The 25,623-nt window shown below is 43.8% G+C and overlaps 1 protein-coding gene across 1 annotated transcript in view; it reads left to right on the top strand.

The window, feature by feature from the left end:
* The window catches only part of RABGGTA (Rab geranylgeranyltransferase subunit alpha), a 155,657-nt gene that overhangs the window by 102,180 nt on the left and 27,854 nt on the right, over positions 1–25,623 (top strand). Inside the window, exons 11-15 of the mRNA XM_086923739.1 lie at positions 6,701–6,752; positions 10,524–10,612; positions 11,422–11,510; positions 11,598–11,714; positions 24,206–24,319. Of these exons, the coding sequence (XP_086779865.1) occupies positions 6,701–6,752; positions 10,524–10,612; positions 11,422–11,510; positions 11,598–11,714; positions 24,206–24,319 (461 nt within the window). The remainder of the gene's footprint in view (positions 1–6,700; positions 6,753–10,523; positions 10,613–11,421; positions 11,511–11,597; positions 11,715–24,205; positions 24,320–25,623) is intronic.

Genomic DNA, 25,623 nt, shown 5'->3' with positions numbered 1-25,623 from the left:
CCAGCCTAGTGTCACTTAACATTCAGCTGTGACAGGGGAGGCCTTTTTGAAGTGTGCCCCAAATTTCAGCCGGACCTAACACTTTAATGTCAAAAAGGATCATCATAGCCCTGCATATTCTCTCAAGTTCAGATTAGCCTTTTGTTTACACCTAGGAGCTGGTTCACACCTCATTCATGCCTATTCAAATGCTAATTCTTGGCTAGCAGAAGCGGTAGGACTAAATTCAGATTTAGATTCCAGGGACTTCAGGCTGGGCAAAGGTAGCTTTCTAAAAAATGTTTTTATAATATTTAGGAAAAATTCAACTTTACCATTGAATTGTATGTCTAATAACCATTAAAGTTATTGTTTTTCTAGCTAATCACATTCCTGAGCTACTGTATTAGTATTTAAAATTGCATATCAGTGTGTTCCTACGGTACACAAGGCTTACTACAGTGAAAATAGTTTTGAGGCGCTATTTACTGTAAGGCCATGTTTAGCTTGAAACCTTTACTTACCATACTTTTAATTACTGTGCACACTGCCTTCTGGGCAACAAGGTCTACTTAGGGGTGACTTATAAATATTTAAAAGGAAGGTTTAGGTCTGGTGAAAGGGGTTATGTTGACATGTCGAATTTGTAGATTTAAAACTGTACAGCCAGTCTACAAAGGTAGGCCTGGAGATGTTTTACAGTGCTGCAGTCCACTTGTAGCATTTAATTTATCAACCCTGGGAAGGCTTGGTACCATATACTTGGGACGTATGTGCAAAGTAAATAAACTAATCCGGATTATACTAATTTTGCCATGTTGAAAGGAGAGGATCACAAGCTCTTTTCCACTGGCTAGCATGGGCAAAGTGCACAGAGTTCTATAGACAGTAAATATGAGCTTCAGCTCAAAGACAATACAATCTAGGGTGACCCTGCGGAAAGGGCACATTTACCACATTATTATTATTATTATTATTATTTATTTTGTAGAGCGCGTAGTCACCCGGAGGTATCCCAGCGCTAAAAGATCCTATCTCCTTAGTTCAGTGGGACCAGGGAGAAAAAGAGGGAGAAAGAAGAGGAAGGGGAGGGGGGCACAGAAGATCAGGGTTAAGGACAAGGATGATTCACTGAGGTAGGAGGTGAGTTTTGAGCCGTTTCCTGAAGCGGAGATATTGTGGTTCGAGTCGCAGGACGCGGGGGAGTGCGTTCCAAAGTCGTGCAGTATGGACTGAGAAACGTCTTCCTCCTGACCGGGCTTTCTTGAATCTGGGGATAGCGATGAAGTTTTCCGTGTCCGAGCGGAGGGGTCTTGAGGATTTGTAGGATGTAATGAGTTTCTTAAGAACAGGGGGGCCTTGATTTTGTAGTAGTTTGTGAGCTAGACACAGGGCCTTGAATTTGACCCGCTCCCTTATGGGAAGCCAGTGAAGGAGTTTTAGGGCCGGTTTGGACGAAGCTCTGGCAGTGATCTTTGTGAGAATCCGGGCTGCGGTGTTCTGAATTCTCTGAAGTTTGTTCAGCGTCGCTTCGGGGGCGCCCAGGTAGATCACATTGCTATAATCAAGCCTCGAGAGTATTAGGCCTTGAATTAGCAACTTTTGGGAGTTGGTGGGCAGGAGGGGCAGGACTTTCCTTAATGATTTCAGGAGCCCGAAACAAGTCCCGGCTACTTTCTTTGCCTGCACGGTAAACGAGAGGTCGGTGTCGAGCCACACACCCAGACTTTTTACTTCTTCTTTAGGTTCAGGGGGAGGGCCCAGACAGGCTGGCCAGATGTTCGGGGAGAGTGTGGGTCCTTTCGGGCCGAGGAGCAGAACCTCAGTTTTCGACCCATTTAATTTTAGGGCTGAGGTGTTCATCCAGCGATGGACCTGCGCAAGGCAGTTAAATAAGTCTGCTGGTTGTTGTCTGGGGTGAGATAGTGATACAACTAATTGTGTGTCGTCGGCGTAACTGACGACGCTCACTCCGAATGGGATGATGACCTCCTCCAATGTGGACATATAGATATTAAATAATGTGGGGCTCAGGGAGGAGCCCTGAGGCACGCCACATTGGAGGGGAATTTCGGAGGAGCGGGCGTTATTCTCCCAGATCTGATAGGTCCGTTGAGCCAGAAAGGATGAAAGCCAGGCTAGAGCAGGGCCCTCTACACCTGCTCCCTTGAGTCTTTTGATGAGAAGTTGGTGGTTGACGGTATCGAAGGCCGCACTTAGGTCGAGGAGGATCACTGCCACTGATCCTCCTCCGTCCAATAGCGCTCTGGCCTCCTCTACTGCTGCCAGGAGGGCGATGTCCGTGCCCTGCCCTGGACGAAAGCCCGTCTTGGAACTTTTTAGTATGTTGTTGACCTCCAGGAACTGGGAGAGTTTTTTATTAACCAGTTTTTCAGCAATCTTGCTGATTCCTGGGAGTAGGGAAATGGGCCTATAGTTAGCCAGGTTTTCGGGATCGAGGGAGGGTTTCTTTAACAGAGCTTTCACGACTGCCGCCTTCCAGCTCGGGGGTACAACTCCCTGTTGGAGTGAGGTGTTGATCAGATGAGTCACGGGGGGAATAATCGGGGGGGCTACCTCCTTAAGGATTCGTAGCGGGGCAGAATCCCTGGGAGAGCCGCTTTTTATGGATTTTAACGTGTTTCCCACTTCTTCGGTCGTAACTTGACCCCAAGAGGAGAGACAACTGGGTGTTGGGGGGTGCGGGAGATCGTTTTCCTCGCACGGAATCGCGGGGGGAATTGAATCGAGAATTTTTTGAATTTTTCCATGAAAAAAATCCGCCAATTGTTGGCATTTTATCTGGTCCGCTTTGGGGTCTGTGGAGTGTCTCGGTCCAGGTACTGGGGTTTTCAGAAGATCTTTTAAGATGGTGTAGGATTCCTTGCTGGAGCATACTGCTTTCTCTATTCTTTCCTGGAAGAAAGCGCTTTTAGTTTTTCGGATGGCAGTTTTGTAATTTAAGAGAGAGGTAGAATAAACATCTTCGTTTATTTCCGATTTGTCTTTCCTCCAGGAGCGTTCCATTCTCTTGCACTTTTGGCGCAGGGCTTTAAGCTCTGGAGTATACCATAGAGCCGAGGCTACTCTTTTAGAATGTTTAAAGGAGGAAGTTTTGGGGATGAGTGCATCTAGAGAAGAGGTGATCCATTCATTAAACTGCTTGTCGGCTGTGGCAGGATCGGTGGAGAGCTCAGGGGTGGACTCTGCAAGGGCGGCGGCCCATTCCCCAGGTGCGAGTTTGTGCCACCGTCTGTCAGTGACCTGAATTTTAGTGGTTTGGGGGTTGGTGGTGGGTATTTCCCAGGAGATAGGGACAAGAAAGTGGTCCGTCCATGGAAGGATCAAGGGTGGTCCGGTGGTGATGGTTGCCACATTAGTGAGGACGGGATCCAGTAGGTGTCCCTTCTCATGGGTGGGCTCATTGTTAACCAGTCGGATATTGAGTGACAATAGGTCTTGAAGGAGGTCGGCGGCTATCCGATCCGTGGGGTCTTTGAAGTGTAAGTTCAGGTCGCCTAGGATGAGGAAGTTGGAGGCAGAGGATGCTAATTGTGAGACTGATTCAGTGACAGCATTAAGGAATTTCCCAGGGGTACCCGGGGGGCGGTAGATCAGTAGCCCTGACAGGGAGTGAGCTGGGGAGGATTGAATGGAGAATTGGCAGCTTTCGCAGTCCTCGATATGGGCGTTAGAAGTTCTACAAATAAGTTGCTCCTTGAAGATTATGGCTACCCCCTCCCCTCCCTTTGGGTCTGTGTAGAGCTTGACAGAGGTACCCTGGGGGCAGGGCCGTGACAATGTCCGAGTCGGCGCTGTCTGATAGCCACGTTTCCGTGAGAAAGAGCAGATCAAAGTCATGATCTTGAATTAACAGATTTGTTTCGAGCGCATGTTTTGGAAGGGAGCGGCAATTAAGAAGTCCAATCTTAAATCCGGGTTTTGTTGAGCTAATGGGAGTCGGAGTGCAGCGCATACAGGTGAAGAAAGGTTTACCTTCAGTGTGCGTGTGGTGGCAGGCCAAGATTTTCTTCGGTTGGAGTGCGCGGAGCATGTCTCCAGTATACACCACGCGATCATAAGGGATATCCGACAGAGTCTCTGGGCCTTTGGCGCGCCTTCGGGGCGCTGACGGCGCGCCCGCTGCGCCCGTCCGCTGCGCGTACGTGGGACGCACATGTTTATGTAGGCGAAGGGGGCGTGGCCTCGAGCGAGTGGGCGTGGCCAAAGACCGGCTCACAGGCTGCTGGCGCTGACGCCGATGATTAGGGCGTTCCCTCAGCAGCTTAGCTCTGCTGCGTGGGTAAATGACGAAACGATCGTGGTCTCCCTGAGAACAATCAGGTGAGAGAATGGGTGGCAGTGCAAATAGTACAAACAAGTTTTTTTAAAAACAGAGATTCAGAGTGATTAAAAGTAGCGCTCCCGGCTGTGCCTCAGGAGAAGGTTCTAACCAGAGCTCAGACGCCGCTCTGTTTATGTAGGTGAAGGGGGCGTGGCCTCGAGTGGGCGTGGCCAAAGACCGGCTCACAGGCTGCTGGCGCTGACGCCGATGATTAGGGCGTTCCCTCAGCAGCTTAGCTCTGCTGCGTGGGTAAATGACGAAACGATCGTGGTCTCCCTGAGAACAATCAGGTGAGAGAATGGGTGGCAGTGCAAATAGTACGAACAAGTTTTTTTAAAAACAGAGATTCAGAGTGATTAAAAGTAGCGCTCCCGGCTGTGCCTCAGGAGAAGGTTGTAACCAGAGCTCAGACGCCGCTCTGTTTATGTAGGTGAAGGGGGCGTGGCCCCGAGCGAGTGGGCGTGGCCAAAGACCGGCTCACAGGCTGCTGGCGCTGACGCCGATGATTAGGGCGTTCCCTCAGCAGCTTAGCTCTGCTGCGTGGGTAAATGACGAAACGATCGTGGTCTCCCTGAGAACAATCAGGTGAGAGAATGGGTGGCAGTGCAAATAGTACAAACAAGTTTTTTTAAAAACAGAGATTCAGAGTGATTAAAAGTAGCGCTCCCGGCTGTGCCTCAGGAGAAGGTTCTTGGGGATACATGTCATAATCGTGTAGGAGCCACCTCTCCCTGACCATATTATAATATTATGTACAAGATTTGGAACCGAGCAGAAAGGAGGAGGAAGGCTCACTCCCTGCTGCCTTCATGAGCGGCAGAACATATTTCCATCTGCTGGCTACATCATATTTGCCTGCTGTTCTACCCTCACTCAGGGTCTGCTGTGCCCCACCATCAGCAGACAGACTTACCCTTCAGGTAGTCATCAGTGTGTAAGCCACTGACCAGACCGTTGCATGTTTGAGGACAATGGGACGTCCAAGGATGCACTACTGTATTTTATTCCACACTTCAGGAGTGTCCCGTAACCAGGAGAAGTTTATGAAGCAGGGCAGCGATAGGTGCTCTATCAACCCTTTCCTCAGGAGCACCGATCTGCCAGGATGTGAAAAGGAAGGTTGGAGCTCTCCAGTGTGGGCCGGTACCATCCACTGAGCTATGGTGCACTCAAGTCTACCCCCCAGTCCACCCAAGGGGTCAGACACAAAGCTCCAAATACATAGCCAGTGGCATTGTTTTGATAGCATGGCTTGCCCTCATTCCTACTGGAGATGTATCCAATGTCATCCAGTAGTTTCCAATGTCATCCAGTAGTTACGAGTGCACATTTGATCATTGATGATTACATAAACACTTAGCCATTGTTGGCTTGCAGATGAACCATATTTACCATATTTACCAGGATCCATGAGTTTCTGGGAATGGTTGAACAGGGGACTTTTCTTCTAGAATTATGGCGCTGTCATTGGCTTGTCCATGCCCTATTGGTAACCTTACTTCTCACCTTTAGCTATTATAAATTTCAATGTATAAGTAATTAATGTTTTATAATTTGTTTTAATGACATTAAATTAAACTTAATTTTCTTCATCCATACTCTAACTCTTACATTATTCCTTCTCAATAAAAAAAGTTTCATTATTTTTATGTTGGTCATTATTAAATAAATTGAATTAATTAAGCAGTTCTTATCCTTTTGCTACCCCAAGCCAATGTGAAAAATAAAATGTTATCCTAATGCTAACTCTGCCTGTCAACAATGTTGGTTTCATTTGATTTTATTTAAATGTAATTATCTTGAATTTAAAATGAGGGAACACTGATATGAATGACAACCCTTACCTCTAGATAATGGTGTATTTTTGTATTGCTTTTAATTTAAAATTAATCTAATTTAGTATTTTGTTGCATGTTCCATTATTGAAAATCAATGACACTCTTACCATACCACTAACTTTATTTAATGGTAACTGTTTAATTACAATACTTATAAATTATATTCCATTGAATTAGCTTTGTTATACTTAAATGCATTTCATTCTATTAAAATAAATTTGTGATAGCTGTTTAGTTATTTAACCCTTCTACTATTTGACAAGGTAATCATAATTTAATGGCAAATGTGGTAATAGTGTTGGAGATGTAAATTTGCCAAGGCAATGCCTAGTAGAAGTAATGGATGTCCCCTTATTTGTGACCAGATCCGCTCCCCCAAACTTGATCAATTCTTATTGCGGTATTGGATTTCATGAATGGTTTGGTACATAAGAGTTGTGGGTGTATAAGCCTGTTTATCATATCTAAGAAGTGGATTATAGGTTAGAGCTCCCAAGGTCTATACTTTAGCACTTATTCCAAGTTTTCTTCTTTTTAGGGCGGAATGAGAACTGGTGTCAGGATTCCTGTACAGAGGTGCAAACATTTCGGTAAAAAATACAAATAGTTTGCACATCTATTTCTGTAACATCTTCCTCTTAAATTCTGTCATTTAAGTGGAGTTCCCTCTCTGTAGTTCTCCTTTTTTCCCTCTCTCTTTTCCTTTTCCTCTTTTTGTAGACCTCCCTCTGCCTCTTCTAGCTTCCAACACAGGTTTGACTTAAAGTGACTGAAACGTTAACAGATGATCCACTTTTTACCTTTCTTTTACATCATACCACAGCGTCTCTATCGTGAAGAATACAATGAACAGGAAAGTAATGGAACACTATAACAAAGTAGTGTGTAGCTAATGAGTACCGTTCTACTGAGTGGTTAAGGCCTCACCTCTTTGCCTTTATTTTGGGTTGCACCAGGCAGGGATTAGCTGTGGCGAGGGGAGCAAGCAACCCTATTTTCTTGGGCAAGATCTTGGGTACAAGGTGCAGTTCAGCTGCGTAGAATGGGTAGGGTGGGTAATCAGCCCCCCACACCTCACCATGCGATCCATCAGCAATCCGGGCCTCATTGGGCTAAGAACCTGTGATAGGGGTATGAGCAGTCTACTCCCAGCAGTCCACCATCTCCAAAGCCCCTGGGTCTCAGAAGCTGGCCTGTGTGTCTGGATGGCAGGATGGGGGGGTAGGATTGAAGGCGGTTTAACGAGGCAGGCAGGCTGGACCCTCACTTAAGCAGCTCAGTCATATTGGTCAATTACTCAACTCCCTCCAGGACGATTATTCTCGACTATCAGAAAGACCTTGATTTTTAGGCATTAGTTACACCTGGATGTCGTTGTTGCAACTTCCTATACATCATTATTTAGCATGTATTATTCCTTCTGGGAAAACAAGGAATGAGTTCACTCTTCCTGGCCTACCTTTGTGAAGTTACGGCAGTATAAACTTTACATGTGGTAATTATGTTATGCTTAGTTAAACTTGTGCACCCCTCAGTTGTAAGTTGGAGACCTTCTGGCTTATCAGATACTAAGTGGCAGATAGGGTCTCTCCGTCATTCTGGCATATGAACTTGCAAATTAGAAACCTGCTTTATTCATTTAAAAGTCCACCAAGGCACACTTTTTTCCTCGACCATATTTGACCAGATCCTGATACAATATGAGACTGACTCTGTTGAATCTAACTTCTGTTTGTAACTGTTTTTTTTATTCTTCTGATCTACACAACATATTGTCTGCACAGGAAAGTGTTTCACTAGTCCCTTGGATTGTTCGCCTCATATTTTGTATTTTGCACAGTACTAGACTCTGCTACAAGGAGGTCTAAAACATCAAGTGCATGTCTCTCTTTAGTATGGGATATTATTGTCCCGATAAAAGGCTGCAGTGTGGCAGGGGATTTTGGTGGCAACTGAAGATAGTTAATGAGTGCAGGCCTTTTACCCACTGGTTGGAGACTGCCTACTGGCCAATCGGTTTTAAACCACATAGTCCTTCATACTGGGACCACTGATCTCCCTACACTAGAGTGTTTCTCCCCAGGCATGTTGTACATTATGCTTATTTGAACAAGATTTCCTGTAAAGACCAGTGTGACAGGTGTCTGGGTTATTTCCACAAAAGCACAAACCCTACAATGAAGTAAATACCTTGTTTACTGTTGTTGGCTTGTTGAGTTCTAACATGTCATTCTATGTCCTGCAAGAAGACCCATTGCAAAGGAAAGTGTAGGGCATGCTTATTTGAGCACACTGAAAATAAAATGCTTTTTGTCCATTTCTTTGCTATGTATCCTTTATGAGATTCCCCATTTTCTCCCTGCCTGTTGGCCTCCTTTCTCATTTGTCTTTCCTTTTTTTTCATCTACTACTTACTTTACTTCATTGTGATTCATTCTAGTTTGTTGTTAGACTCCCACCTTCTTCATTGAAATTCCCCTTTGCAGCTGATCCAGCGTCACGATAGAAAATCTGTCTCTCTGCACCACCATTCACTACCTAATACTCACCATACTAATTAATACCAAGGCCCATACAACCGAGACAGAAAATCTTAGAGCTGAATCTTATGGCCTAATTAATCACCCTAGACTGAATAATATTATGAACAATATTTACAACTGCAGTATAACATTTCTAAACATATCATAATAAGAGAAACATTTAATTAGACCATTGTGGTCAATGGATTATTTGCTAATGGTAACGACTAAATTATTCAAGACCAGCTTGACGTTTTAAGTCTTTTATTTTTAAGTTCCAAAAGTTCAGTTTCAAATCTTTATTAGCTCATTTATCAATTTCAAACATTTTTTAATAAATCAGTATTATTCATTATTTTATTGGCACAAAGGTCTGGCACATCAAAATTGCTCAAAATTGATGAATAAAAGTAAACAAACCCTAGTTCCCTAAATTAAGCTTTCTAAACCTGAAAGAAAAGACATTTAAATTTTGCTTTGCATTTGCATTACGTGTCCAAGGGAAAACGGACAGCACTTCGCCCTCTGGAATAGTCAGCCCCGGTCCCCTCAAAAGGCTAGGTTCTTATACTTTTTCTGACTCACTAATCTAACTAAAAATGATATATTTTAATAAAACCAGCAACCCAATTGGTTGCTGTCCATCAGACCATCGAGAGGCCACCGGATCAGAACTTTGTGACATCATTATGTCATTGTCCATTGACATGAAGCGAAACCGGCTTCCGAGAGATTGCAACATTAAACTAAATGTTCACGGTTTCCTCCAGGACTTAAGCCAAAATGCCTCTACTCGCTTCCTTGGCCTTGACGTATTTACTTTTGGAGCACGATTTACACAGAGTCTTTGTTTGAGCTTCAGTACATTTCCAAAGAAATATTTTATTAAAAACTTCAACACGGTTGTGCTCAGCTCCTTTCAGTCAGGCCAACCAACTTCCACCAGAACTAGGCCTCAAGCCTTTCGCTCGAGCTAGTATTTAAACAAACACAAAAAAGTAATTAATTCAAGCAAAATAAACCCTTCTGTTACCCACCCTCTTGCTAATAATTAACCCATTAATATATGTCACCTAGCAGAAGCGCACAAATAAAGCAGCACATTTAATATTTACCATTCTTCATAAAGTCCAGCTGGATTCTTCATATATCTGAAAGAGTAAAAAGATAGACGAACACAACATGGATAAACAAGCACAACATAGACAAACACATAAGCACACACAATAAGCACATACCATCAGGTAATCAGCCGCATTAGTGTTGACAAAGACAAAAGGACGAACAAAACCATATTAGTTATGTGTTATAAAACAGACTCGCAAATGCAACATGAGCACATTAATATTAATCCCGCGTGTGATGTAATGTAAAACTTTTAATCTAGATTGATTAGTACAACGAATCATGCAACAATTCATTAATATATTAATTCATGTTACAGAGAATTCATTTCACGAGCCAGAATAAAATAATTTCTGAAACTCGCTCCATCACAGCCATCCTCTAAGCTTCTTCCTTTCACCTCTGTTCCTCCATGTAAAGAATTCTCCTTCTCCAGCAATTCCCAATTAGACTGCTCCTTCAAATTACTCCCATATGCCTTCACTTCTATCCAGTAGACGCTTCCTCATAAAACCCACTACATTAAATTCCTCCTCTTTCCCTCTATCTCTCATTTGACTCATCCCACTGTCAACCTCTCCTCTTCATCGAAAGCTTGAACTACTACTTTTTCCTACACCCGTCACCCAATCTTGTCCATTAGATTTCTCACTTCCTCCGCTACATTCCAAAAGACACCTCTCTTTTGACAGTGTGATCCCCCTTCTCTTGCAGGTGTGATCTATCTGTGGAAAAGTCCACTGTACTGCAGTCTGAACTTGAATCATGTAAAGAACTACAGACACTGGAACCCGAGAATAAGTGTGAGTTTGCATGCAAGCTTTGTTTTAAGTATGCACCAGAGTTTTCAAAGTGTTGTGTATGTGGAACCTGGCTTGCAACTTATTCATACATGATCATTCTTTGTATATTGACAAGCGTTAGCCATGCGTCAAAAATCCCCCTGGTGTCGTGTACTTAATGTATTGGTTTAAAAAACATAAAAGCCATTGCCAAATGTTGATTGTAATTTAGCAACATACTTTTCTGGCACCCTATGAGTCTTCAACTTGGTCCTCTGCACTTTCAATTAAATGTGGTGCCTGTACTAAACTTCAGAAAATAAGGCACGATTGTTTGCTTAACGTACTTCTCCCGTGAAGAGGCAAAAATGTTCTGAGTAAAGCATTGTTTTGGTTTTTTGTCTCTAGCTCCCTCAAGCCTGTCAAGGGCGATCTGTCATTTCACCCTATACACTTTGCAAGTCTTTTTGTGTTTTTATGTGCCTCCTGTATTGAGAAAAGTCTAATTGAAGCTGTAATCTCCTTTGGGTGAGCTCCTGGAAGGACATGGTTTGGCATCTTAAAATCCTCTCTTGCTCCAGGGAGCCGATGAGGCAAGTTGTTAGTCTCACTGTAAAATCTCATATATTTCAGTGTAGAAAGAATGATTTTTGTTATCCTGATGTCCTTAAATTGTTGGAATAGATGGCCCCTTCTCCTTGGTGTTAGCCAGGATTAAGGCTAGACCAGCAGAGTCGATAATGCAGCAGAAAACTTGAGCTGCTGTCAGTTTACATGTGAGTTGATACTGTATGGTCTTGATCCTTTCTGACTCTCTCTCCTTTTCACAGGGTGTTTGCTGACCATCATCCTCCTCATGCGGGCACTCGACCCTTTGGCTTATGAGAAAGAGACTCTCCACTACTTTGAGACGCTGAAGGTAAGGCAGGAAAAGAGGATGCCATGTGTTTATCTCATTCTGTTCACATGCTTCAGTACCAGTGTGCTTTTTGTCTTCCTGTCCTAGGCTGCTGATCCGATGCGCACAGCTTACTTTAATGACCTGCGCAGCAAGTTTCTTATTGAGAACAGCATCTTGAAGATGGAATATGCAGAAGTTCGCGTCATCAATCTCTCCAACAAGGTAAACCTTGGACCTCGGTTCCTGTGCCTCAGACTCCCCCCCCCCCCCCCCAGGAACAGTAAATGGGATGTAATGTTTTCTTCTGATACAAAACTGATCAGGTGAACAAACTCCTAACCATACAAAAAGGGGAGATTCTCGCTTTTGGAGAAATATGTTTTTGTGAAGTCTATTTCTTCATAAAAACATGCCTGACTCTGGTTCTACTAGGCTCTGTACGAGGCTAAAAAAAAGGCTCCAAATCTCTTGCTATTGCTAAAATAACATGAATAGTTAAAACAAATGCTTATGTGGAGGGGTGGACAAGAAAACCTGTTTGAGGGTATAGTTTAAAAACAATGTGAGTTGTTGCAGTCTGTCTTCTGTGTCTTTCATGACTTGGAAAGGACACACTAGCAGAATGCAAAGAAAGGAAGGCTGAAGTTAAACATGTCAAGTAGTTTAAGAAAATGAGGGTCAGGGGGGAGGAAAGATGATTGATGTAAAGAAGGGATATGGAGATGGGAGAGGGATGGAGTCAAAGCTCCTAGTTTTAAAAAACTTCCTAGGAGGGACGAAGGGTGTAAAAGGAGGACATGGAAGAGACACATGAATGGAACTTTAAGGGACAGACAACACTACCAAAAAGGAAGAAGAGGTGGAGAATGATAAAGAAATGAACCAGAGAATACACATGAAGAGGAGGCAAGCAAGACAGGTACTTGTAATCCAGAAAGAAAACAGATTTGGCTCTATTTTTTCTCACTGCAAACATTCACCAAGATATCTAAGACCACTTGAGAAAGCTCATACAAGTAGAAAATATATATTTTTAAACTGTTTGGTGAAAAATTTGCGAGAATAGGTTCCCTGCAAATCAATTTCCTTCTAAAGTACATAGAACTGGAAAGGATATTCCATGAATGAGATTTTATTTATTTGTAAATGAAAACATTTACATTTTATACAAAATTAGCTGTATATAAATTGAGCAACATAGTTATCTAAGGTTCAATTTACACAATACCTATCTGTCCAAAATTACACTTCAAATAAAAAACCCACCCATACAAATTGCGACCAGTTGTAATGTATCCAATTTTACATTTCAATATTACACTTTTATTCTTGGCGCAAAGGAAGTAATGTGTTTTTTAATTGCTAATGATTTGAATTAGTGGTAATAAGACATTGTATTTGCTATGTCATCCCAATTCCAATTGTGTGTGATCTAATAAGGTGAACTATTTTGCTTGTGATGCTATTCTTTGTTGACTAGCTTGCAGTTTCTGGGGGAGAAGAATTTGCTTTAGTCAAACTGCATTAGCATCTGGCCCTAAACCTACTAGTGCTTTAACCTGTATGCCATATGTTTTTTTTAAACAATCAATCCCTTCTACAGTTTAACTTAATATGGATGTAGATTTAGAAGTTTAATGCTACAATCAAAATAGAATAGTAATTTGGGAAATCCCCATCTACTCAGTTTGTCCACATGACCTAACTGTATCACTATAATTTGTTATGTTCACACCTACACTATATTAAGGGGGCATAGCTGATTTCAGAGCATGCTTTGTCATGAGATGTATGGCCAAGCAACTACAAAACCTTGAGCACCCTTTTCTGAATCATGTTGGCTGTGGGTTTAGGATTATTTGTTTTTCAGCCTCACACAGTGGTTAAGATCTTATCAAATACTTTGCCTCCCCCTGAATGTTACTCTTATATAGCATAATCCACTCCTACTGAGGGAGTCTGGAATGCCACCTGACATGGCCATTCTCATATAAATTAGCCTCGGTTCTTCAGGCAACTAGGGTGCTTTTTTTATATACACAGTGCTGGCATGCCGATCTGGGTCAGTAGTTGTCACACCTGGTTAGAAGTCCTAGGGCACACAGGGGTTACTGGGTCTCCACTATTATGGTTGAACACATCGATTTCCCAGGGCTTGGCTGACAACTGTGTGCCAAGTACACTTGCACTTTATAATACCAACTACTCAATATGGTACATAAATATGGTCAGGAGGTAACGGCTAAGGGAATGCTAAGCTATAACTGTGAAAAACTTGACAGGTTTAGGTTTAAGTTGTTAGATGTGAACAACATCCTGTTTCTGGGACCTGTCGGTCAATGTTTAGTGTGCACATCATGATTTAGTGACTTTCTTAGACTAAGCATAATGTCTGCATCCTCTGTTAGGCTAAAGGGAAGTGTGCCCACTGTTTGTCCAGACCAATTGAAGCATGCCCCTGATTGCAAATCCTCATCATTGAGTTCAAGTCCTTGCCCAGCCTTCCTCCAGGCACTAGTAGCTGATCCTGAGAGCCTCCGATTGCAGAGAGGAGCAGACACACTTCATAATGTGGTACAGGCTCAGAACAGAACACTCTGCAGAAACAAGGTGCACAGACATCCTGTGAACATTGAGGCTAGTTCATGGGACTTCATAGGTATATTACGAGTTGGTACCAGGAGCCAATGCTGCAGAATCCCCAGCACCTGATGAAAGAGGGGGTCCAAGGTCAGAGGATCTGTATACAAGCACAGTTGGGTCATCATGCCTTTTTGGCTTTTCATGCTTCTTGAGCAGAGTTAATTTCTCTGCCACAACCACTGGGTGTGGTTACTGTCATTTCCTCAGTTGCCAGTCTGCTCTTCTAGAGGTTGGCAATTTCTTCAGTGGTCAGCCCACTCTTCTGGATAGCTCCCCAGCCCAGGCTTCATAGTCTGGGTAGACTCCTTCTGTGGGGTACCACTGACATCCCTCTCTCAGTAGGCTCCTTTACCAAGGCAGACTCTCTGCTTTTTCAAGACGTTAGTTGCACACTTCTTTAGGTGACGTGCCCTCACCTTTGAGGTGCCAGCTGTCAAGGATGCAACCTGCGGTCTCAGAGTTTTGCCCAACACCTCCTGTGTTTCACCTACACCGGTAAATCAGTCAGTGACAAGTCCTGGAACACTGATGGATAGTTTTAGTCCTTCTCTTATACTCCCATTTCAGATGTGGCTTATGTATTTCACATGCGCTGTTCTGGAACTGGTCGGAGGTGTCTCCTTCACGTTGTGCATCCCTCTTCTTCCAGAAAGGAGACACCCTTTGTCTCCGGGTGATAGGAGACAGTTGGGGTGACTATGTGACTATGTGAGTCTCCATTGGGAGAAACCTACAACATGAGAGCAAAGAGGAACAAAGCCTTCACACCTGATGCTCATTAATATTTTATATACAACATTTCTGGAGTAGCAAAGGGGAAATGCCAATGATAGAAGGCTAATCGTGCAGATCCGAGGAGACCGCTATCTCCAGACTCTCATCACCTTCTATCTAATTTAGTGAGAGTGTTTCAAGAAAGAAAAAAGTCAGGACACCACAGAAAGGCCTTCAAAACATTTAAAGGGAGCCCGTTTAACTCTCGTTGCTGAAACATCTTGAAACTCACCAATATGCCAATGTCACACAGTTAAAAATAGAATGTCACTTCTGGTTGAGACATCCAGCACCTCAGACACTAGCAGCACCTCATTCAGATTTTATGTCCATCACCTACCTGAAGCTCCACGCCACCAAAACTGAAGTCTTGCTCCTCAGCAAGACCAAACATATTTTGACTACATTACCCTGGACAGATTCCAACCCTAACTTTTACCCAAGGCCTAATCACTTTGATTCATGTTGAAAACAAAACACATCCTCATGGAGCACAGTGTGAGGAAAACCAAGATGGTCTGGTACCAGTTCTCTCTATTAAAGAAAACCCTGTTCTCAGAGTGAAAGCAACTTCAGAACAGGCCTTCAATGCCTTGTACCCTCACGTCTTGATGGTTGCAGTGCCCTGCTCCATGACCTCCATATTGGTTAACCTTAAGGGCATTCTGTAGAGTGTTATGACCACATCACACCTATCCTTATGGATCCCATCATCATGATGAAACCAGCTTCATCATATACAAAGCCGTCACAATGAGTATCCCCACCTATCTTGCTGACACGCTTACCAACTTGATGGTTCTTGGTATACCATCAGACTGCGGATGAAGAAATATGAAAAAAGATTAAAAAAACTAATTGCCCTTCCTTATGTATGTGCCTAAGATTGGGAACAACATCAGGACTGCCTCTACTTTGATCAAATTTAGGAAAGCAATAAGTACACACCTCGTTAAAGAACACTACTTCATTATACAGTTACCTCTTCAATCGCTTATTGAGTCTCTCTTTGCCTAGGAACCTGTACAGCATTCCTCTGCCATTTGGCTAGGTTTGCGGTATGCAAAAGACGTTTGTTCAGAGATTTAAAATCCAGCATCAGTTTTCATACGTTTAATAGTACTGGTAGGACTAGGACCATAGGGTATGTTTCTGTACATCAGCTCTTCCATCTATAACACTGAGCTCTAGTATGGGATTAAATGTTTACCAAACGTTTTCTATTCCATTCTCCCTCTGTATTGGGTGGTGGCAAAAAAGTTGCTAAAATGCTGTTATATTTTAAAATTTTGTGCATCAAGGAAACTGCTGTTCATTGGTATTCTGTTGAAAAATGGCATTCTCAACTTGTAATTATTTTTATGTTCGAGGCATGTGTACTGTAGATACACATGCTTTGCATACTCCTGCTCTCGTGTTGGGTCTGGTTGTTTGCAAGTTGTTTTTCTTCGTAGAAGTCTTTCCTAATCACGAGGTAAGGTGACTCCTCCTTTCGGTGATCGTGCGCATGGGTATCAACTCCATTGTTAGATTGTTTTTTCCACCATTGGGTTCGGTAATGTATTGCTGTGCCCCGGTTCAAAACCGTTCTTTGGGTTCCCCTCGACGCACAATCCTCTCTACGCTCAACGGTATTGTTTCCGTATGCATTCACACATCACCATGTATCGTTTCGACAACGGAATCAACTTTTTAATCGGAAAGCTTCATGGGCAGCCTCCGGGCCTAACCGCACCAGTTCATCTCTCCATCAATGATTCAGACTCCGTTTAAATTTTGTCCTCTGTGCCACGCAAAGTATTTGTGCACCTACCCCCTAGAAGAGTTCAACTTGGGCTTGTCTCCCGAGCACAAAGAAGAAACATGCAATGTTTGCAGATCATTCTGATCAAAGAAAATTCTTCGCAATCGTCTAGCTCAACGTCAAGAGATACATCGTCAAAGCATCGAAGATACACCCGACTAATAAGACATCGAAACATCAGCGGCAGAGGAGGAGGAAGCATTCTCTAAACAAGACTCGGAATCGGAGCTCGAGATATACTTCAATGCCAAAGAATTGCCGCCGGGTCAAGGTGACGTGAGTACAGAAGACTCCTTGCCCCCACAAACTTCAATAAAACACAAGGCTTCGGCTCCACCTCTGCCTCATGGCCAAGGTCGGCTCCAAGACGAAGTTTCTGACACCCGCCTCCGGGCCTGGCTTTGAAACAGCCAGTCAAGCCTTTCGGCTCTGTACTGAGTCGTCAAAAGTCCTCCTCAGAACTGAAGCCTTCCGGTTCCAAATACAAGTCCGGCTCTGAGCCGAAACCTTCCATGCCGAAAGGCCAGCTTCCTCTGGCATTCAAGACACCGACCCCAAAAATGTTGGCGCCGAAACAGAAAGAGACCCTTTCAGGTCCGAAAGTGGGCATTATTCCATTAACACCAGATCCTAAGCAAAAGAAGCTATATATTAACCCCAATACTGGCCATATTCAATGCAAGCTTCTGGATTAGGACACCTTTGACAAGATCCCTTTTAAGAAGAAAATCTGAGGCTACAAGTCCTTTTCATCTAACATCACCACTGCCTTCTTCTCCACCTGAGGACCCCTTGCAAATTAAACATCAGGATTCCCCACAATCTCACAATGAGGATGATGATGCTGATGATGGAGGGATACATCTCCCAACGGATCCATGGACAGATTATACAATTGATCCCCCAGGTGATAATGATCCAGACCTCTACCCAGCCAAACCATCTCCTCCAGATGACAGTGCATTCCATCAAGAACTCATTGCCAGGGCTGCACAATATCATGGGGTGGCATTGCACAAAGAATCACTAGAAGATTTTTGGTTTAAAACTTTAACATCCACAGACAGGTCATCACAAACCCTTCCCATGCTTAAAGGCATGGTGCGACACACTGATGAGACTTTTAAAGACCCAGCCAAAGCACGCATCTTAACTCCTAGGGTAGCCAAAACATATATGGCCTCACCTGCAGACCCTATATTTATAAAGCGCTAGTTGCCATTAGATTCTCTGGTAGTGTCTAATGCTCGTAAGCCTACACATTCTCAGATATCAGGAGATGTTCCTCCGCCTGATAAAGAGTTCAAATTAATTGACGCTTCTGGCAAACGCAAAACTGCTCGAGCTGCGAATCAATTGCGCATTGCGAATGTGCAGGGTCTTTTAGCAAGATACGACAGGGCACACAGGGATGAGCTGGAGCAATTGCTTTAATATCTCCGAGATGAGCATAAGGCTAAGGCACAGGACTTAGTAAATTAAGGAAAACTCATTTCGAACTCCTCTATACGATTTGCTCTAAATGCTGCAGACACCGCAGCTAGAGAGGTTAATACCAGCATCCTGCTCAGGACACACGCTTGGTTAAGAATTTCAGTTTTTTTTTAAAGACTTTTTATTGGTAAAAGCAACAACATTAGGTGGTCATCACATATAGGAATCACAGATTACACAAAGAGATCATCATAATTACAATACATGTGGATCATGGCTAAAAGAGGGTGTCATTGGATACTATCAATGCAGAAGTCTTTACATTGTGATTAGATCATCAATGGGTGTAATAAGGGGTGGTTCACACAATTGACTGCGATAATCATTCCAGTTGGACCATACCAGTCCATATTCCTCTTCCAGGAGCTGAGCTTTGGAGGTGTTATCGCTCCCCACAACCTTGCTATATTTTAGCGATAGCCAATCCTAGTGTTACTCACGTTTTGCCTTTGGACGAAAGATCTGTGGGCTCCCAAATGTTCAGAAGGCACCTCTTAATCTCTGGGCGCAGTTCCACCCCCATACCTCCCGCATACAGTCGTGTATTCGCCTCCAGTAAGCTTGCAGCACAGGGCACTCCCATATTATGTGAAAAAAGGTTTCCCTTTCCCCACATCTCCTCCTACAGAGCCCATCCTCACTGCGGCCCATCAACATCAGCCTGGTGCCAGAGATATAGACTGGCAGCGGCTCATCGGTGCCGAAACCGCATTCGGAGCCGAGTAAAAAACCATCCAAAGCTCCAGATTCACAAACGTCGGAGCCGAAAAAACACCCGGAACCTAAAAAACAGGTTCCGGTAAAAGACATTTCAAAAGGGCACACTCCTAAGCCAAAAAGACCCGACACCAGCTACCGACTCTGTGCCGAAAAAACCTACGGAGCCGAAAACATAGACGCCGAAGGATTTGCCCTACTCAGAAGAACTTTTTACACCGGATCCCAATAAGAAAACTCTTGTAAAGGATCCTAACACCGGACATTGACTTTCAGCTCCAAGAAGAGACCACTTGAGGCGCCAGCACCTCCTCCCCCTCCAAAGAAGAAGGACATTGCAACCTCTCCATTAAGGGTCCCTTCTCACCACCTCCCCATACTGTTCCTCCTCCTACACCTCCTCCACCACATCATTCACCTACACCATTTACTAATCCAGATGATGATGTAGACACAGATTCTGACGACATAGGTGGGGGTACACACGACCCAGCAGGGGCCAATAGTCCCCCCTCAGTCACCTAATCCATGGGAAGAATACAACACCCCTGATGTGCCTTAAGTCCCACAAGATGTTGTATACCCTTCCAGACCTTCCCCACCAGAGGACACTATAGGGTTTAACCTACTAGTCCAAAGGGCTGCACAATATCATGGGGTGGACTTGCACACCGATGCAGTGGAGGAAGATTTCCTATTAGACACTTTTGATAACACACAAAGGTCTACTGCCATTTTACCAATGCTTAAGGTAGTCATCAAGCACTCAACAGAGGTTTTTAAGGATCCTGTCAGGGCTAGGGTCCTCAATCCGCGCATTGAGAAAAAATACAAAGCTGCCCCTGCAGATCCAGTTTATATTAAAGGTCCAGCACAATTAGATTCTCTAGTAGTGTCTAATGCACGTAAACGTGCTAAATCCCAGACAGCAGGTGAGGCCTCACCACCAGACAAAGAACCTAAGCTCCTTGACGCCTCCGGCAAGCGAACAGCGGCACAAGCAGCTAACATCTAGCGCATTGCCAACACCCAAGCTTTGCTGGCAAGATATGACAGGGCACATTACGATGAACTAGAGTCCATAATGCAGCACCTACCAGACAAATACAAAAACAGGGCTAATGAACTTATACAAGAAGGTAAAAATGTCACTAATACTTCCATCCGTTGTGCCCTAGACGCTGCAGATACCGCCTCAAGGGCGATTAATACCAGCACCCTACTACGTAGACATGCCTGACTACGTATTTCAGGTTTTAAACCGGAGGTACAAAACTCCATCCTTAATCAGCCATTTGATGAGACACATTTATTTGGCCCAAATGTTGACGTGTCTTTAGAGAAAATGAAAAAAGACACTGATACAGCTAAATCTATGGGAGCCTTGCAGCAGCAAGCTCCCAGACGTTCCTTTCGTGGCTCGTCATACAGAGGCAACACAAGAGGTTACTCCTCAAAAAGGCCCTCCACTCCCCACAAAACCCCTGGTCAAGCCACATTCACTAATGGCTACCAGAGAGGGGGTTACAGGGGTAACAACAACTAAGGCAGAGGCAAAAACAACAACTCCTGCTCTACCTCTACCCCTACCCAATAACTTTCCTCCCCTTCCCCCCCAAAATTCCACTCCTGTGGGAGGAAGACTTCAACAATTCCTGTCTGCCTGGATCAACATCACATCAGACAAGTGGATTCGACAAATTATTCAGTCAGGTTACTGTGTGGAACTAACATCTACCCCCCAAAACATACCACCCAAACAGCGTCCAATGTCACAAGAACATCTATCACTGTTAAAGCAAGAAGTAGTATCCCTGATAGAAAAAAGTGCAATAGAACCAGTTCCTCTGCACCAACAAAACAAGGGGGTTTAATCTCTATATTTTCAAATTCCCAAGAAGGACGGCTCTCTAAGGCCTATTTTAGACCTCAGACCGCTAAACATATACAGACAGTCAGACCATTTTCACATGGTCACACTACAACAAGTCCTTCCGCTCCTGCTGCAAAACAACTTCCTGGCTACTCTAGATCTCAAGGACGCATACTTCCACATTCCCATTCACAAGGCTCACAGGAAGTATCTCAGACTTGTAATAGACGGGCAGCACTATCAATTCAAAATACACCCATTCGGAGTCACAACAGCACCAAGAGTATTCACCAAGTGCTTAGCAGTAGTGGCAGCGCATCTATGAGGACAGCACATCCATGTTTTCCTGTACCTCGACGACTGACTCATAAAAGCCAGCTCATACAATCAATGCGTGGAACACACTCATGCCACCATCCAACTGCTCCACAACTTGGGGTTCACAATAAACCACACCAAGTCTCATCCACAGCGATCCAAAGTACAACAGTACCTCGGTGCCACAATAAACACCTCAACAGCGCTGGCTTATCCCACTCCAGCAAGGATAGCCAGCATGCAAACTCTTCTAACAAAGTTTCAGCTACAACACTCCCTCCCAGCATGAGTGTTCATGGAACTCATAGGGATGATGGCCTCTTGCACCTTCACAGTACCCCATGCAAGACTTCAAATACGTCCACGACAAGAGGGCTTATCACGTCAATGGAACCAGGGTCAACGTCACTTAACAGACCTAGTGTTAGTAGACGGTCGGACTCATCGCTCTCTGCAATAGTGGAACACCAAAAACCTTTCCAAGAGACAACCGTTCCTAGAGCCAGTTCCTCAGATAATCTTGACTGCGCACGCATCGCTCTCCGGCTGGGGAGCCTACCTACTGCAACATACCATGCAAGGCAGGTGCACACCACAACAAAAATTACTCCACATCAATCATCTGGTGTTACTAGCAATATTCCTAGCACTAAAAGATTTCCAGAAGCAAGTAGTAAACAAAACTGTGTTAGTCCGCACAGACAACATGACGGCAATGTACTACATACAGAAGCAGGGAGGCACACACTCCCTGCAACTCTCTCAACTAGTACAGGACATATGGAGGTGGGCTATACCTCAAAACATATTCCTCCTAGCCCAGTATGTTCTGGGAGTACAAAATACTATAGCGGATCTGTTAAGTCGTCAAACATAACAGACACACGAGTGGGAACTTCATATGCAAGTTTTCAACCATTCTTTCAGATGTGGGGACAACCTCAAATAGACCTATTTGCCATCCACGAAAATGCAAAATGCCCAAGCTTCGCCGCCAGATATCTACACCCAGTGTCAATAGGCAATGCGATATGGATGAATTGGTCAAACAGATTTGTGTACGCTTTTCCACCTCTACCACTCATGCCACTAGTAGTACGCAAACTACAGCAGCATTCTCTGATCCTCATCCTAGTTGCTCCAACGTGGGCCAGACAACCATGGTACACCACACTGCTACAACTGTCTGTAGTACCGCACCAAAAACTGCACCTGTCTCCACACCTCTTAACACAGAACCGTGGAGGGATCAGACACCCGGACCCAGCTCAGCTCAACCTTGCGATCTGGCTCCTGAAGACCTAGAATTTGGTTATCTGAAACTTCCTCCAGACTGCATGAATGTCATTAAAGAAGCTAGACGTCCACCACAATGTAATGTTACGCAGCCAAGTGGAAACGATTTGGGATATATTGTCACAACAACAATATTAATCCCCTAGATGTGTCTATTCAACACATCATAGGATACTTACTGCATCTTCAAAGATGTAACTCCGCCTATACGTCATTAGACTACATCTTGCTGCAATAGCAGTATATCTGCAAAACAGACAACATCTATCTCTATTCAGAGTGTCTGCCATTAAAGCTTTTATGGAAGGCCTTAAAAGAATGATTCCTCCCAGAGTACCACCTTCGCCTGTGTGGAATTTAAACGTTGTTCTCACACGGTTAATGGGACCTCCCTTTGAACCTTTACACAGATGTGAAATACATTTTTTAACATGGAAAGTTGCTTTCCTAGTAGCTATTACTTCTCTGCGGAAAGCTAGTGAACTACAAGCACTACTAACCATCCAAGAACCCTTCTTGCAAATGCATCAAAATAAGATAGTTCTACGTACTAATCCAAAATTCCTGCCCAAAGTAATTTCTCCCTTCCATCTCAATCAATCTGTGGAACTGCCCGTTTTCTTCTCGCAACCACAGTCAGTAGCAGAAAGAGCTCTTCAAATATTAGATGTCAACTTTTTGTGTCTTTCTCACCACCACACAAGGGTAATCACATTTCAAAGTCTGGGATAGCTAGATGGATTGTAAACTGCATACAGATGTGTTACCACAAAGCTAAATGTACGTTATCTGTTCCTCCTAAAGCCCACTCTACAAGAAAAATAGGGGCTTCAATGGCATTTTTAGGGAACATTCCCCTAGATGACATCTGCAGAGCAGCTACATGGTCTACACTGCACACATTCACAAAACACTATTGTGTAGATATGCAAACAAAACAACAAGCTCATGTGGGCCAGGCTGTTCTCAAAACATTATTCCATACTACTGCAACAGATAGGGGTGGTCGCCGCTAAGAGTGGGTACTGCTATAAAATCTATGCACAGTGTGCAATCTGCAGCTCATATGTCTCGAACGGAAAATGCTACTTACCAGTATGCATCTGTTCTTGACATGTAGAGCTGCAGAGTTGCACACGCCCACCCGCCTCCCCGGCTACCCTTGTCTGTTTAGGTATTATCTTAATTAGATACAATTTACATGGGCATCCTTCCTTTTCTTGCTAAGCTCCATCATTTCCCTAATGGCGAAAAACAATCTGGGGATGGAGCCGATGCCCATGCGCAATGTGGTCTTAAGGAGGAGTCACCTATCTTGTGACTTCCAAAGAACTTTTCATGACAACAACAAGCTGCAAACATCCGGGCCCAACACTAGATGGCGATCTATGCACAGTGTGAAACTCTGCAGCTCTACATGCCAAGAACAGATGCATACTGGTAAGTAGCATTTTCCTACATTGGTATTTCAATGGTATATAAGAGTTGATCATCATGAGTATGTAGAATGTTGTAGGAAGGAAGTCTGAGGGTTGAGTACCAGCCCAACTTGCTATCCTGTCTTGCTCTTACCTCATGCATAGAGCCACATATATTTTATTTAGTAAAGATAGTTAACACAGCTTATAATTGATAATTAGGTTATGAAGTAAGGTTCTGGGCCCACAACTATGTGACACAGCCTGGCTGGGGGAGGGTGAGCTAGGGAGAATGGATGGAGGGATGCATGTTTATGTATAGTTGTGTAGTTCAACTCCTTGATCCCAGTCTACAATCTCTCTCTCTTTCTCTCAGGGTCTCACTGCACTTTCACACTTTGAACATCTCCTGCTGGTCACTCATATGACTCTTGCTGCAAATGAGTTGCAATCGCTACCCTCAGAGTTGCGGGTGATGCTGTGTCTGGAGGTAAGTAATAATGTCCTACTTTAAATGGCCACCGAGTTTTACTGCTGTACTTTCTGCTTCATTCCATGGCTTGCTCCTCCTGTATACCATGACAGCCATTAGGCGTTACTTCCACACTAGTTTTCTTCAGTTCCCCACGATGTAAATCAGTTCCATATTGTAGTTCACCTCTGGGTGTCTATGCTGTGTTTGTGTCTGGTCCTTCCCAGAACTCAGCAAAGGCTGGGTTGCAAATGACCAGTGGATGTCTCTGCTACACTGAGTTCTGTCTGCTTCATAGGTGGCATACATGATCAGATGCTGGGTGTCACAAATGCATCATATTTGGGCTCATTATTTCTCCCTGGAAGGGAGAAGAGCAATAAAACTGTGGTTTTAGACCCAGTATTCTCCGGTTCATGTTATTTTCTCTACCAGAGAAAATAACTTGTAATCCCTAAATTTAGATGCTGAGATACAGCCAGAATCTGAAATTCGGACCCTCTGGCATCCCTGCAGCTTAATCAATAAATCCATGATTTATAAATATGGAGCTATCCTCAGAAAAGTGCAGCCTGTCACTGAAGATGCACAACAGGCAAAAACTGGCAAAAATGATAAGCAGTGGAGGGAACCAAATTTTGAAGGGTTTGCTAAATAGCGAATAGTTAGCTGTGAGGTGCAATTTCAAGGGGAGAGAGTTTGTATTTAGCTCCCATGAGTGCCAAAGATCTGCCCTCCACCTCTCCTAATTTTAGGTATGTGATGAAAATTAGCAGACGAAGAACCAAGCAGTCTCACAGGAGAGTAGCGCGAAGAAACAAATGCTAAAGATGGATAGGTGTTTGTCCAAAGAAGGCTCTATAGCAAAGATAAAGAGCCTTAAAGATAGAACGTTTATGAAGTGGAAGCCAATCCAGGTATCAGAGAGAGCTAGAAAAAGAGTAGTGGGCCTGAAGGTCAAGAATGAAATGGGTGGCAGCATTTTAGACAATCAGCTGTTGTTGGATAAGTTATGCCGGAAGGCAGAGATAAAGTACATTGCAGTATTCTAATCGCATCAAGATGAGAGATCGCAAAACTGTTTCGCAGCAGTTGACTAGAAGATATGGTAGAATTTTCCAGAAGATTCAAAGGTGTAAAAGCTGAAGGATGCAACTTTGGCATTTTGTTTCAAAGACAACAGTGAATCATCGAAAATGATCCCAAAGTTATGAGATTCTGAGACCGGTAAAATCAGAGGGCCAATGTTGTCTGGCTCAGAGGAGGAGGGTCAAATACTATGAGATCTGCGAAGAATAAGGACTTCCGTTTTTTCGCTACTG

This window comes from Lissotriton vulgaris, chromosome 5, assembly GCF_964263255.1.
Source record: "Lissotriton vulgaris chromosome 5, aLisVul1.2, whole genome shotgun sequence".
Taxonomy (NCBI): Eukaryota; Metazoa; Chordata; class Amphibia; order Caudata; family Salamandridae; genus Lissotriton; species Lissotriton vulgaris.
Note: the sequence above shows the minus strand (reverse complement) of the source record. Positions and strands in the feature narration are given on the sequence as shown.